The sequence below is a fragment of the Cygnus olor genome, chromosome Z, assembly GCF_009769625.2.
Source record: "Cygnus olor isolate bCygOlo1 chromosome Z, bCygOlo1.pri.v2, whole genome shotgun sequence".
In the NCBI taxonomy this organism is placed as follows: Eukaryota; Metazoa; Chordata; class Aves; order Anseriformes; family Anatidae; genus Cygnus; species Cygnus olor.
The window spans coordinates 12459757-12474327 of NC_049198.1; the positions used below are offsets into that span (position 1 = coordinate 12459757).

General features: G+C 35.5%; 1 protein-coding gene across 1 annotated transcript; it reads left to right on the forward strand.

Annotated features, from left to right (window-relative positions):
* The first annotated feature begins 82 nt into the window (after positions 1-82).
* LOC121061769 (sperm flagellar protein 2-like) lies at positions 83-14002 on the forward strand. The gene is made up of 7 exons (XM_040541102.1): positions 83-122; positions 2149-2255; positions 6225-6407; positions 8393-8485; positions 9161-9325; positions 13227-13415; positions 13544-14002. Exons 1-7 carry the CDS (start codon positions 83-85, stop codon positions 13700-13702), a joined length of 936 nt encoding a protein of 311 aa, XP_040397036.1. The 3' UTR covers positions 13703-14002.
* Positions 14003-14571: the final 569 nt, after the last annotated feature.

Sequence of the window (14571 nt, forward strand, 5' to 3'; positions counted from 1 at the left end):
TGATTCAAGTTCTTTAATTTCCTTGCCCCTCAAATAGTTTTTAGGTATGTTTCTGAAGTCAAATAGTCTCACAGAAAGTGACATGAGGATATTTTTGGAATTGTATGCAGAGCCGGAAGCACGTAGGAAATCCAGGAGCTGCATTTTTAATTGTTACATAGGGAAATCATAGTAGGAATTCAACAGTTTAAGCCATAAGATACAGTGAGAGGAAGAAGTTTGCAAATTTCCAGAGTAGAAGGGATCAGATGTGAAAATGGAAACAATTAGTAAAATATGAAATAAAAATGATGATAGCTGGACTTCACATAGTAAAGCACTGGACATCTTCGGACTGCAAATAAGATGTAAAAACTTTTCCTGTTATTTTCATATAAACTTTTTACTGCCTCCTTTGTGGACCATAGGCTTTTCTCCCCATGAACCAGTAAATTGTTTCCTAGAATAGAGGTAACTACTGCTTAATCTTCTACGGAGTCTCCCAATAATGATACTTCTGTGATGTAGGCATTATTGTGCCATATGGAAATGATCTGATTCTTGTGGCTTGAAGTACTCATACAAGTTTCTGATCACCTTAAAGTGATTAAATCAACAATTCACTGTCTTTCAGTAAACAGCCTAGCTCACAGGACTTTAAAAATGTGTTCTTTCTCAAAACACGTAAGTCAAAAACATTCAGAAGGTGATGTTATCACTGTTAGCACTCATCTGTTTGACAATATTTTTCTTAGCTTTTGCTTTCATGCTGAAATTTATGGTAGAACATATGGCTTCAAGTCCAGATGTTTCTTCCTTCTTCTTGTCCCAACAGACTTTAAGCTTCCCAAATCTATTTTTCATTTTCTCTCCAAGCTTATATATGTATGGGGTTTTTCCTGCTGTATTAAGTGCTGAGGGCTTAACTCCTGATTTCAGGTTTGGAGGCAAACAGCAGAGAGTGCAGACCTACTAAATCAAATTGGCAACTGGACTTTGAATGCTCACACTATGAAATTAATATTCGAATACATTCTTTTTATTTCTACCACTTAAATCTTTTTCATAAACTTAAGAATTTTCACTTCCCTGTTCCACTTCAGAGATCATAGAATGGTTTGGATTGGAAGGGACCTTAAAGACAAAAGCTTTTAGCTGTAGAACATACATAACGGCTCCTTTCAAAAAGGACAAAAGTTTGGCTGCAGTAAGGAAAAAACAATGAGACTTTTTTTCCTTCTTGTTTTTCATTGTTTTTGTTTGCTTTATAATCTGAAAACTTACTGTCTTGACCTTGCAGAAGTGATCATAGCCTGACCAAATCAGTCTTGTCTCTTAAAATTTCATTTGAAACTTTCTTTACATTTTTTTTATCTTTACTGCAGAGATTTTACAGTGAATCCTCACTGAGCAAAGAAAGTCTGTTTCCGAATGGACAGACTCATATTTATCTATTGTATTTCAGTATACTTCATTCTGTGTTTTAATAATTTACATGAAGTTCAAAGTTACTGTTTACTTATAAGCAAATCCATCCCTATTTTACAAAATTAAGTTTTGTCATCTATATATCCATGTCATATATGCATGCACTAATTTATCTTTTGGTTGCTTTAAATTAAAATTGACAGAGCTATTTATCTCTAACTCCCAAAAGCTGATCCTATGAAACTTTTTAAGCAATTAAATTTCATTTCAAAGTTTAACAGAGAATATTCTGTGTTTACCATCCTATTCTCTAGCACACGTTTACCAAGGGTAGAGATGGATTTATGATTAACTAAAATAGAGCACAGTGAAAGAAAAGGTTGGTAGGTATTCAATATACAAAATATGTATGTGATTGTGATTGGTATTTTTAAAATGCTTATTAACTGTCAGTGTAAACTGGGAGGATAGATTAGTGATCACAGTGGAGATCAAGACAAGTATCAAAATAGTTGTAGTTTATTGGAATATTTGACATTTTGCTATTAAACAGACCCCACATTATTTATTTTAAATGAGAATGTATTATGCTTGGCTTCAAAGATAAAACCAATATGAATACTACAGAATAGCAAAACAAATATTTTCCCATATGGCCATTAATATAAAAAAATGGATTCCCTTTAGCAAAAGAAGTCTATTTAAATATATTTTTTATTGATTTTTATTTTATTTCATTAGGTTTTATATATAAGAAAGTATTTATTGACATTTTTATTGACCTGATTAATTTGAACCTTGGAACAAATTACCTTCCTGATGCATGGATGAACTTAACACTTCCAGATGTAAGTTAACAACTATTTTCTTTCCTGAGATATTGCTTTGTGTAGAAGATGAAGCATTGTCGTTCCTATGACAAAGTCAAGAGAATAACTATTACGGGGCATTATCAGTTTTTCCTTAAAATTGTTCCCTTTCATTAGAGAAGAAGCCAAAGAAGCCACCGTGCTAGGAATTACATGCTTATGTTAGCACTATATTTATTTACAAATTTCAAATTACATCAGTTCCTTAGAAACCGTGGAAAATTCACTTCCAGCTGTTAAATTAAGACTGCTTTTGTTCTTTGTTATGAGATAGGAGAATAAAATCTGGAGCTGTATGACCTTAATCTTATTTACCCATGATTTTCAGATTTAGAAACATGAAAAAATTTAGTCTTTCCAAATCTTTCGTCACAGAATCCATTGATTAGCTTGAGATGCTGTTGGTAAAATGTATGGGATAAAAATACCTAGTCTATGCTATTTTTAGTATATTTTGATAATTATTTCTGGGAGTTAGTCACAATTCACATCAAGATTTTATTTGGACCACACGTGATGGAAGCAGCTTTATTCAAATATTCTTCACACAGATGAATTGCATGAGTAAATGTTCTGGTTTCAGTTAGGACAGAGTTAATTTTCCTCCTAGTAACTGGTAGGGTGCTATGTTTTGGATTAGGATGAGAAGAGTGCTGATAACATGCTGATGTTTTAACTGTTGTAGAGCAGTGCTTACACCAAGCCAAGGACTTTTCAGCCTCTCTCTGTCCTGCTAGCGAGCAGGCTAGGGATGCAGCAGGAGCTGGGAGGGGACAGACCCAGGACAGCTGACCCAAACTGGCCAAAGGGGTATTCCATACCATCTGACGTCATGCTGAACAATTCACCCACTTTAAAGTTGCTGAGTGATGGATTTCCACTGAGTTTAGTGAAAACTAGTCACAGCTGTTATCAGTATGTAAAAAAATCTAATCTTAGCACAGGAAATTAATTATATGGGGAAAAGTATGAGTCAAATATTCAGTTTGCTAATGGAGCACATGTGCATGGATCCCATGTTCTTTATTCTTTAAGAGCTCTTAGTGCTTATAAGTACTATTTTTATTTTAAGAACAGGATTTCCTTTAAAAGAGTTTCCTTAATAGCATGACTTTAAAATGAGACTTTTAAATTTATTGTGAAAGCAAGAATTGCCATGCTAAAGGAAATGAATGAAGCATGGCCTAAAGTGTAAGTTTATTCTGCAGAAGCTATTCTGGACTGAAGTCACCATTTCATCTTTACAGTTTGTGACTTAATGTAATTTCAAATAAGTTTTGAAATTAAAGTAAGCAGTGCTATACTTGCCAATTTTAGGGCAGATGGCATCTACGACATTATTGAATTGACTCACTCTGTGTTGCCTAAGGCCCTAAGCCCTCTAAATACATTTCTTCCGTCTGGAAATCCTGTCTGAAACCAACCAGACACTTGACAAGGAAATCAGTATTTGGAGAAGAACATAGTATAGAGGAACATAGTAAGTTCTCACCACACCAATAGTGCAGAAATGAACTGTGCCAGATTCGTTACCTCCTTCACAATGCTCTATCAGGAGATCTTACATATATTTCCCCGTTTGTGATCAGGACCTCACCCTGCTATCCACATACTGCATCCTCGGCTGTAAAAGAATACATGGCAAGCTGCAAAGCAGCTTTTCTTTTAATTGTTTTTGATAACTGAAAACACTTCTGGAACAAAGAAAATCCATGTGGTGAATACCTGAAAAAGTAAGCAAACTAGGGCCAAGGTACAGGCCCAAGCACTTACTAAATTTTGTACTCATGCTACTAAATTTTCAGTTCAGTCCCCCACTAGCACTCACTAAGGACCATTATCTCATAGGCAGCTTAAGTATAACCCCCTATTTAGGAAGTAGGAGTATTTATTTAGATGTTTACCAACTGCACATGCCAGTTAGCCTTGGTGACAAACAATGGTCTCTGGCCTGTTTTATTTAGTGATAATGTGATGGTGTACCTCCAACTCCCCACAACCTTCCCAGCTTTATTTTCCATAACCCTGCTTAAGAAGATAACCACCAGCAGCAGTCATGATGGGTGCCATCTGGTCACAGTGGATTCATGAGGGACAGTTAACAATACAACAGCCAAGAGGCTAGTTGAGTAATGTGCTCACCTGACCACAGTGCTGGTCAATGTCTTTCTCAAGCCAAATTTGGAAGAAACTAACATCTATTGTTACACAACATCTATAGTATACAGATATGACTGTTAGTCAATCATCTTGTATCAGGAATAGTGTAAATAGCTTGTATCAGGAATAGTGTAGCCAGCAAGAGCGGGGAGGTGATCATCGCCCTGTACTCAGCTCTGGTGAGGCTGTACCTCAAGTACTGTGTTCAGTTTTGGGCCCCTCACTACAGGAAAGACATCAAGGGTCTGGAGCATGTCCAGAGAAGGGCTACAAAGCTGGTGAAGGGTCTGGACCAAAGTCCTACGAGGAGAGTCTGAGGGAACTGGGGTTGTTTAGTCTGGAGAAGAGAAGGCTCAGGGGAGACCTTACTGCTCTCTACAACTGCCTGAGAAGAAGGTGTGAGGAGCTGGGGGTCGGCCTCTTCTCACAGATAACTAGCGATAGGACTAGAGGGAATGGCGTCAAGTTATGCCAGGAGAGGTTTAGATTAAAAATGAGGAGACGTTTCTTCTCAGAAAGAGCAGTCAGGCATTGGAACGGGTTGCCCAGGGAGGTGGTAAAGTCACCGTCCCTGGGGGTGTTCAAGGAAAGGTTGGACGTAGTGCTTAGGGACATGGTTTAGTGGGTGTCTATTGGTGGTAGGGCGATGGTTAGACCAGATGATCATGAAGGTCTTTTCCAACATTAATGATTCCATGATTCTATCTTACCCTATAAAGAGTGAGCCAGGAGCCCTTTGATCTCTCCTGCATGGCAGTGGGCTGCAGGCCAGGATCTTCCCTTGAGTAGGGATGCCTCACAAGTTTTGCCCCTCAAGGCTGAGAGATTCCTTACTGTTAAGAGATTCCTTATCTGCAGCAGATAGTAGGTGGCTGATAGCTTGCTAAACTTTGTAAGCTTTGCTAAGATTATATCTTAGATTGGTTGTGCACATATAATCCTTTAGACATAAATCATTGACCAACTGTGGGACTAAGTTTGGATCCAGCCACACCTAGGCACCTCTCTGAGCAGGAGTTTAGAAAGCAAGGGGGTCCACTCTGAACTTCATGACTGTCAGGGTCTCCTGATCATTTGTTTGACCCTGTCCTCTATACAGTAAATATCCAAGTGTACCTCTCTGTCTCAAATCTTATTTTTGTCTTATTTATGATTAAGCTTTGTTAGATCACTACATTATATCAATAAAACACATTGCTGCTTCTCTGTTACAAGTGAAGTACATATAATTTCCATCCATGACAGATACGGAGTTAGCTATACATTCCGAAAGAAATCAGAGTCTTGAAAATAATTTGTAAGGCTCTTGCTCTCCCTCAAAACTCAGCTGCTCACTGTACAGGGGAAAGAGGTAGGAGAGTGGTCTTTTTATGTGTTTATATTTGAGAGAAGCAGTGCTCCAAGAGTTTGGGGTGAACCACAGATGCTTCTCATGAGGACATGAGGCATAAGCACTTGAGGGCAGTGAGAAAATATCAGTGTTTTTACTGTATAAAGCCTCTTATTTACTAAGTGGAACTATGCTTGTGCTTCCATTGGAGTTACAGTAAAGTCACTATAAGCTGTAAATTTCATAAATGTGTCAGTGTAACTGCACTGTGCAGACAAGGAGGAAGTAGAAAGAACTCTGAGTCCTTTATACATCTTTGATGTATCTTTGACATATACAAATCTCAATGGATAACTTTGTCCATCCTAAATAGGAAAAAGAACTAAGTATGCATAATATATAGAAAGTATATGTTTATGCATACATATTTGACAATATTTATTATTTTATTTTTATAGTTGCAAAATCTGACATCTGCATTCACAGTGAACTCAGAACTGATTGACTGGCGCAGATTCCTTCTAGCAGCAGCACAGCCTTGGCCAGTGCCATCTCTGACACAACTCCTCAAAACTCTCCGTATCTTCAAGTCTATTGATGTAGCTGGATCAGGCTTAGTTACACAGGAATGCTATATGCAGGTTATAATTCTTTTCTCTTTGAGTAATATTCATTTGTTAATCTCTTTGAATTGAATGATGTATTGTCAGGTTTATTCAAACTCAAAAAAATCAGTCTGAATTTTAAATGTTTTGCTATTTGAGGGTGCTTTCTAGTGAAATTTGTCTTCAGAAAATTGAGGGCCAAATATTTATCTTATCCATATATATTAATTACAAAAATCAGACTAATTAATCTTATATTTTAATTCCGTTTCCTGTTTAAGCCATAAAATAATTAAAAAAAAAAAATCCTTCCTGTCCTAAAGAAACTATTCTGTGAGCATTTTAACTACAATTAGCTGACACTACTATTGATTGACACTGTATAAGTCTCATAACACAAAAAAATTGCCCCAAACAAAAACAAATATTTTAATTTGGTCTCACCAGCTCTAATTTAATTAAATATTTTGAGAATTTTTCCCATAAGGATTTTTTTGCAAATGAAGATTGTTTTTCAGACCTTGAATATATAGGAAATTAAACAATTCTTTGATCCATTCTTTTGTTTAAAAAAAAGTTCTATTTAAAACTTTGCATGACTTTGCAACTTTTGCAAAACTTTGCAACTTTTACATACATTAGAACTGTTTTTAAAGAAGCAAGTTTTGTAAAAAAGTATTAAGAATACTTTTTTTTTTCCTTTTAACAAATTTGACCTACTCCTATAAATTTTCAGTTTTACTTTCGATTTTTAATCTTAGGATGACTGCTGGTTCAGTCTTTTAATGTGCACTAGCCAATATATATGTGTATATATATGTGTGTGTGTGTATGTGTATGAATGTACACACAAATATTTCATAGCTCTGTCAGTTTGGATTTGGTGATACTAAAATAATTTCCAAAATGTTTTAAACAAATTTCATAGAACCTTTAATGTAGTTGGTTTTAAAAATGTCTAACATTAGATTTATTCCAAAATTAAATAAAGGCTGTGTTATTCCAGAAACTTGCCTGTTTCAGAACTTCTCTGATTAATTGAAAACTTGCTGCAGAAGTACATCCCACCCAAGACTGGTAAAAAAATAAAGTAAAATTCTGCAAAGCCAGAAAACCCACAAAATTTGCAGGTCTACACGCTGCATCTATTTGTCTATTATGGTAATTTTTACTGAAATTTGAGAGTATACAAATAAACAGATTTAAGACATCCAAGGCTGCGAACTAACATTTTAAACATAGGATCCTAATTATAAAGTAATACTAACTGATCAAAACATTTACACACTTCAGGATCAGAAATGGCTCCCATTCAGTCAGCTCAAGGTAAACATGCAAGTGTGTACATTTATTTGTTTATTGACCTACCCCTGTTAGTTCTTCCAAACTTCCCTGAGACTACTGACTCTAAAACTACAGTCTTGTGCAGTTGGTTAAGGACTGAAAAGGACTAGACGGTTTATAAACACACAGGTAACTCTCAGTTGAAGATCCTTTTTTCAGAAGAGGCCTATATAAATGTGGGCGGGTTTAGTATGCTGGAGTAGATGTAGCTCTGTAAACATTACAGGACACTTATTTGTTGCTGGAAGTAGGCATGCATGGGAACAGCTATGATTCTTTCCCTGGTTGCACTGAAGTGTTTGGACAATTGTTTCCAAAAGAGTAGTTAAGACAAAAGCAACAGGGTAGCAGAGGATACCCCAACAGGAACACACACAGAAATTCTGCATCATATTCTGCTTCTTGAGCAGTGTAAGTGTAGAACTACCTAGTTAATTTTCACCTTTTTCAAGAGCATGGTGTCACTTTGCTGTTCAATTTTCAATAATTCCTAAAGTATCTGTTACAAAGTCCAAACAGTTAATTAAATTGATGTCATTGTATGTTAATAACAAATTCAGCTTGATTAAATCCCTGAATCAAGCTCCCAGTAACTAGTGTGTTCAACAGTTACAGAGCATAAAGACCACTTTTTTTAAGGTGTGAAAATAAATGACTTTTTTTTTTTTTTTCCTCAGGTTGGCTTATGGTTTACTGGAAATGAAGATCTAAACAGTACAAAAGGTTGCACAGAACCTTTGCCTTTTGATAGGCTAGGACATCTCATAAAGGTAACTTTGAAAACATAGATATTTTGAAGAGACCACTCACTATTCTAACCCAAGAGTTCTCATTCTGAAGTTTCTTAGGTCTCTTCTTCCATAATAGCTGCAATGTTTCAGTGGCTTTTGAGGTCAGGTGGTACTTCAGAATATGGCTTCCATGTATAAAAACCTCAAAGTTAGAAATAATGTGGAAAGCAGGGACAGGAATCTATGAATTGTCCTTCAGTATTCTAAATCATAGTCTTCTCAGAAAAACTTAATTATTTCTGTTCTCTGTTGAATCACATAAATTTTGCTATACAGTGAACAACTTTGTAAAGAATGAGAGGCAAATGATCCCTGCACCTAAGCTCATGGACATCACTGTGGAAGAGGGAGATGCAGGTATAATCTGAATACAGGAAAAAGGTTTGGGCCCACCTATAATTATATCACATTTGGTGAATTTCTTCTTTTCTGCTAAAATCCTCACTCTGAAAAAATTAAATAGACAGTTTCTATTTCCTTGAATGACTCAGACACAACTATTTATCTCAATTTACACAACCTCAACACATTTTTAAGGATAGTATCACTTTTCAGCTGTCATTACTTTGTCATCCTCTTCTGTATAGCTTTTGATTTGTATTTTATCAACATTCATTAGTAGAAATTAATGTAAATATTTTTGTCCTTTTGTAGTTTTTCTTCAGTTTATTTGCTGACACTAGACAAGATCCTGCTCTGTTCAACTATACTGAGATGCTACTTTATTTTGCTGCTCATTCTGATCCTGTTGAAGGTGTCTACCGAGCACTTAGCATTGCTGCTGGAACATATATTCATAGAAAAGAAGAATCTTCTCTTGTATTTGGGGTAAAATATTTAAGTAAAATATTAGAGAATAGTAGTGATGCTTGCTAAATTATAGGTTAGCTCGATTTCTGTACGTATCCATATACTGAGTAGATCCAGCCCTCACAAACAGTCCCACTGACTTCATGGGAACTCTGCAAACAGTCGCAGTAATTTTGGTACTAATACTCAGAAGTATTCTTCCAAAAGTCTGAAATGTTGCTTGTTAAATAATAAAAAAAGTTTAAGATATTTCCTGGTAACTACTCCTTGTACAGTTGGGGGGTTAAAAACTGAGGACATTCTCTGACCTAATCTTAGTCCGGCTACCAGTCCACATGAGTAGGACTATGATGTAGTTTGTGATATTTTCATCTAAAGATATAAAACCTGCTTTATTGCTGCTCTTTACTTTCTTTCACACTATGTTTCTTTGAGATATTTAAAAGTATATACACCTTTGTTATTGTTTTATAGTTTGCCTGTAAATCAGAAGGCTTAATACTAATTATTTAATGTGAAATAATTAAAAAAAAAAATTAGAGTATGAGTTTTTTTAATACATGATGAATGTATGGTCACATCACATAAAGCTCAACTTTTGAATGATGTTAGTGTTTCTGAAGTATGTAATTAATTTCCCACTTTTTTTAAAGACTCCTAACTGCCATTAGTAAATGCACTAAATACATCAATTGTGTGTTGCTGAAGTATAAGTCACTTTTTGAAACATACGATATATATCGGTATACAACTTAGAAAGAGCTCACTCTTCTAGATAATAAAATGTTTCATATGCTGTCACAACTACAGTGACTCTGGCATTTTTCTAGTACTTAAAATACTGCTATACTCTCCAGAAACAGTAGAGAAAGGACATTATTTTACCACACAGTGTTATTTCATACATATTCATAATCAAATTTTATCACTTATAACATATATTATTGTACTCCCCTCTGTCTGCTTTTGCTTTGCACAACACAGTTTTGGAAAGGGAACATGTGAAGTGAGTGAAGAATTATTTCCAATTGACTGGAGAGGGAAGTAATAGAAGTTTTTAAAGCGTCAGTGTGAGAGTCTGAATATACCAATTACCTTTTCACATTTCATTAGAAAAAAAAAAAGAAAAAGAAAGAAAGAAAAAAAAAAGTAGAGCACAGAAAGGAGGAGACTGTGCTCCCACTTAGATACAGCAGATCTGAACTTAGTACCCCATATTCCAGAGGAAAGTTCTAGCTCTCTGGTCATTGGATATAAAACAACACAACCTGTTCTCCTCAGTGCTTTTTGTTTGGTTTTGTTCTTTTGATTGGGGCTTCTGTAACTGCACGTGCATCATCACCTAAATGTGAAAGGCTTCGTAAGTCTATGAGTCACAGGTGGAAGAAAACATTTCCCTCCAATCTAGAATTAAAAATTTATCTCTGAGGAGCAAGATTTATGTGTGCTATGATGCATATCTCTCAATGTATTATACGGACAGTTTGTTTGCCTAATTCATCTTGGAGAGTCCCTTAGAAATCTAGAAATATCTAAGAATTAGATTCTAAATGAACGGCTTGCATATGTAGATTCTATGTGGCTTTATAGTTGTCTGTTCCAAGTACGTATCACAGGGCTGATAGAACATAATTTTAATCTTTTTTTTTTTTTTTCTTATACCTTGTCTTCTGTATGCATACCCTTACCAGTCCCATTGAATCCTGAGAGGGAGGGAGAGTTAATAAAATCCTGCCTCTCTGAAGTGAATGTGAGTTTAACCATAGGCTTCAGTAGGGCCAGCATTTCATGCAGGATATTCAACAACCACAAGGGGGCAAAATGTAAATTACGAGTTGGTATTGTGTCATCTTTAATTGAGACATCAAATAGAAAGGCTTAGGTCCCTGAAGACATCCAAAGTGGTATTCAGCTCCAAATTGTCAACCTAAACTGTTGTCTACCTGTGGTTGCTTACATGTGATCTAAATCTCCAAATTCTCATTATAGATACTGGAAATCCAATAAATATTAAATATTAAATAAAAAAGTGGAATATTCATCAGTAGAATATAAAGAGCTATCCAGCTGATTCTGAGCTTATAAACAGACACTTATACAAAGACACCTAATTTCATTCGTCTCTTCTCTGTTTCTTGTTTTTCATTTTTTGCTGGTATTGTAATGACTCTTGACTGGAAGCTTCCTAAAGAAATAGTTCTGAAAATTTAATTATATTAACGGAAGAAGATCAGGCAAACACGTTCTAGAGATTTTTGTTGCTTGTACTATCTTCAAATGCTTAGCTTTTACGTCTCAATTATTTTGTTGTTCGTCGTGTAGATCTTTTAGCTAAACATAAATGGTACAGTGAGCATGCTGTATCTAAGAGCTGATATTTTTATATTCTCCACTGCGGAGTGTTTAAAAAAAAATAAAAATCAGTGGATCAGTGACCTGCTCCTCCTGTACTGAAAAAGGAATGTATTAATGCACAAGGCATGTACCACAAACATGTCTGAATCTCAGCAGTGTGTCCTTCTTAATAAAGAGGAAAATGGTATGTTGAATTAAATGAATTTTCCTATTGTTAATGGTTATCCTACAGAGTAGGCTAATCTAGACAAAGTGTTGTTCAGCTTCATGAGGTCCTTTCTCATCTTTGTGATGACAAATCTCTGGAGTGTTTTTTGTTGTTGTTGTTCTTTGTTTGTTTTTATCTTTGGTCACCTCTAGTGTCATCACAAAGATATCTCGTCACTTGTTTATAACAAACAATATACCAAACACCTAATTATTCTGCATAAAGCCTTTCTCACTTTTTTTCTGTGGAGAGCTGGAGAGCCTATTTAACTCTTAAACAATATGAATTTCATACAGTGACTCTTTGTATTGGACTAGAAAATTCATGCTGCTTTTTTCATGTGAACATCCAGAATTTCTGGAAAGCAAATTTCTCCAAACTCTGGTTTACTGTATTTGCTTTGATTTATTACTTTCTGGTGCAAATCACTCAGGGAGAGATTGTCCCCTTGTATTTGACACTGGTGAGACTGCACTGTGAATACTGTGTTCAGTTTTGGGCCCTCACTACAAGAAGGATATTGAGTTGCTTGAGCTTGTGCAAAGAAAAGAAATGAAGCTGGTGAAGGGACTAGTAAACAAGACTTATGAGGACCATCTGAAGGAATTGGGGTTGTTTATTCTGAAGAAGAGAAGGCTGAGGGTGACTTCAACGCTCTCTGCAACTTTCTGAAAGGAGTTTGCAGTGAGGAGGGTGTTACTCTCTTCTCTCAGGTGATGAGGACACAAGGAAACAGCCTCAAGTTGCACTAGGGAGGTTTACTTTGGACATTGGGAAAAATTTCTTTGTGGAAAGAGTGGTTAAGCATTAGAAGTGGCTGCTCAGGGAAGTCCAACCCCCACCATCCATTGAGGTATTTAAGAGATACATGGATGTTGCACTGAGGGACATTGTTTAGTGATGGGACTTGGTAGGTCAGGATTATGGTTGGACTTGATGATCTTGAAGTTCTTTTCCAACCTAGATGATTCTATGATTCTATAAATTACTAAGCTTACTCATGTTAATAAAAAGTTCTTGGTAGCGTATTGTAAATTGTAACTATTAAGTATTTTTATGCTTTGTTGTTCTGAAAAATATTAATTTCTCAGAGGAACATTGGCCAGGTTCCTGGAAAAAGATGATTATTCAGTTTTTACTGTTGTCAACATCATAGATATTTCTGGACTGTCAGGACCCATTCCTTCATCTCATAGTTTTGTGGATAATTTTGTATATGTTGATGACTTTTTTTTTTTTTTTGTAAGAACTGAAGTTTAAAAGTATAATCCTTTGATCCTTAACAAATACTTACATGAAACAGATGACCTATTGACTAAGTTTTACACCCGTGCTTTATTTTCTTAGGCTTTTCCTTATATCGATGTAGTGACAAATGGGGGACCTTTAATAGAAGATGAAAATGAAGTCTTGAATTGCACAGGTGAAGGAAAAATTTCACTGGCAACTCTACTCAAAGTGTTTCGTGATGGAGCATGTACAAATGAAGATAATCATAGATTTAGTAGCCCGGAGAAGGAAGGCAGATATGATAAGGTAGTCTGGTGATTCAAAGGAGGTTTTGTACCTTACATTATATGTTACACAAATACCTGCTGTAGTCTTTCCCCTGTTTTTTTAAACACTTACTCAACAAATTGAACAGTTATTATTTTTTCTTAAAGCATTTCATAAAAATATACAAAGAATTAGACACTGAAGATCTGACACCTATTCCAGTTGAATTCCTTTTGAAGCATCCTTTCATTCAAGACTTGATCAACAGGTATCAAGAGTACAAGCTTATTGTAAGTATTGCCTTCAGGGACCAACAAACTTTGTAAGTATGCATATCGAAATTTGCATTATCCCAGAAACGTTTTTGATTTAGATACTGTCAATTTGAAGTGTAGATGAAATACACATCATAGAAGATTGTAGATTAGATCAGTTGTTTCATTGTCAATGAAAACATCCATCAAAGAGTGCACTGCTTTCAGACCAATTTTTTATACCTGTCTAGCTGGCCTATAGCTGCCATCAAGTTTTCTACTGCCTTATCACAGGTGGCAATGCTTTTCCCTGTAAGGGGTGAAGTACACAGTATTTATCATATTGCTCATACTCCTTATTAGTAAAAGACAAGATATAAGAATAAAATAATCTATTTACTCTGTTGAAGTTTAGGGTGAAAATTTATTTGTTATAGTAGGAAAAGATACAAAAGGAAAACATAAAACAAAGACCACTCAATTAAAGATTATAACTATCAATCATATCTATCCTGGCTACTTTAATCATAAAATCATATAATCACAGAATGGTTTGAGTTGGAAGGGACCTTAAAGATTATCTACTTCCAACTGCTGTGCCATGGGTAGGGTTACCATCCACCAGACCAGGTTGCTCAAAGTCCCATGCAATGTATGTCTCAGCAAATTTGGGAAGACAGACACCATGGAATGAAAAGTTATTCCTCCCTCGCCTTCCCCATGCCATCTTGCCTGATCCTTTTTATTTAATCATGTACTGCATTTCCTAATTTGAACATTTTTTCCAATTTCACTGAGTTTCTTGTAGACCACAACATTTCTTAAACGAGCTCTTTGTTATATAGATGATCTATCTCAAGAAATATTCTTTACACACATTCAACATACTGCGAGTTCCCCATGAAGAGCAAGTGTGATGCAACTAAAAGTAACACTTAACT

What these genes read in the sequence shown, in the direction of transcription:
- LOC121061769 (XM_040541102.1), top strand. Translation starts at nt 83, where the DNA reads ATGAGGATATTTTTGGAATTGTATGCAGAGCCGGAAGCAC. An exon ending in CACAGGAATGCTATATGCAG is followed by an intron (nt 6,408 to 8,392) that starts GTTATAATTCTT and finishes TTTTTTCCTCAG; the next exon opens with GTTGGCTTATGGTTTACTGG. An exon ending in GGCTAGGACATCTCATAAAG is followed by an intron (nt 8,486 to 9,160) that starts GTAACTTTGAAA and finishes GTCCTTTTGTAG; the next exon opens with TTTTTCTTCAGTTTATTTGC.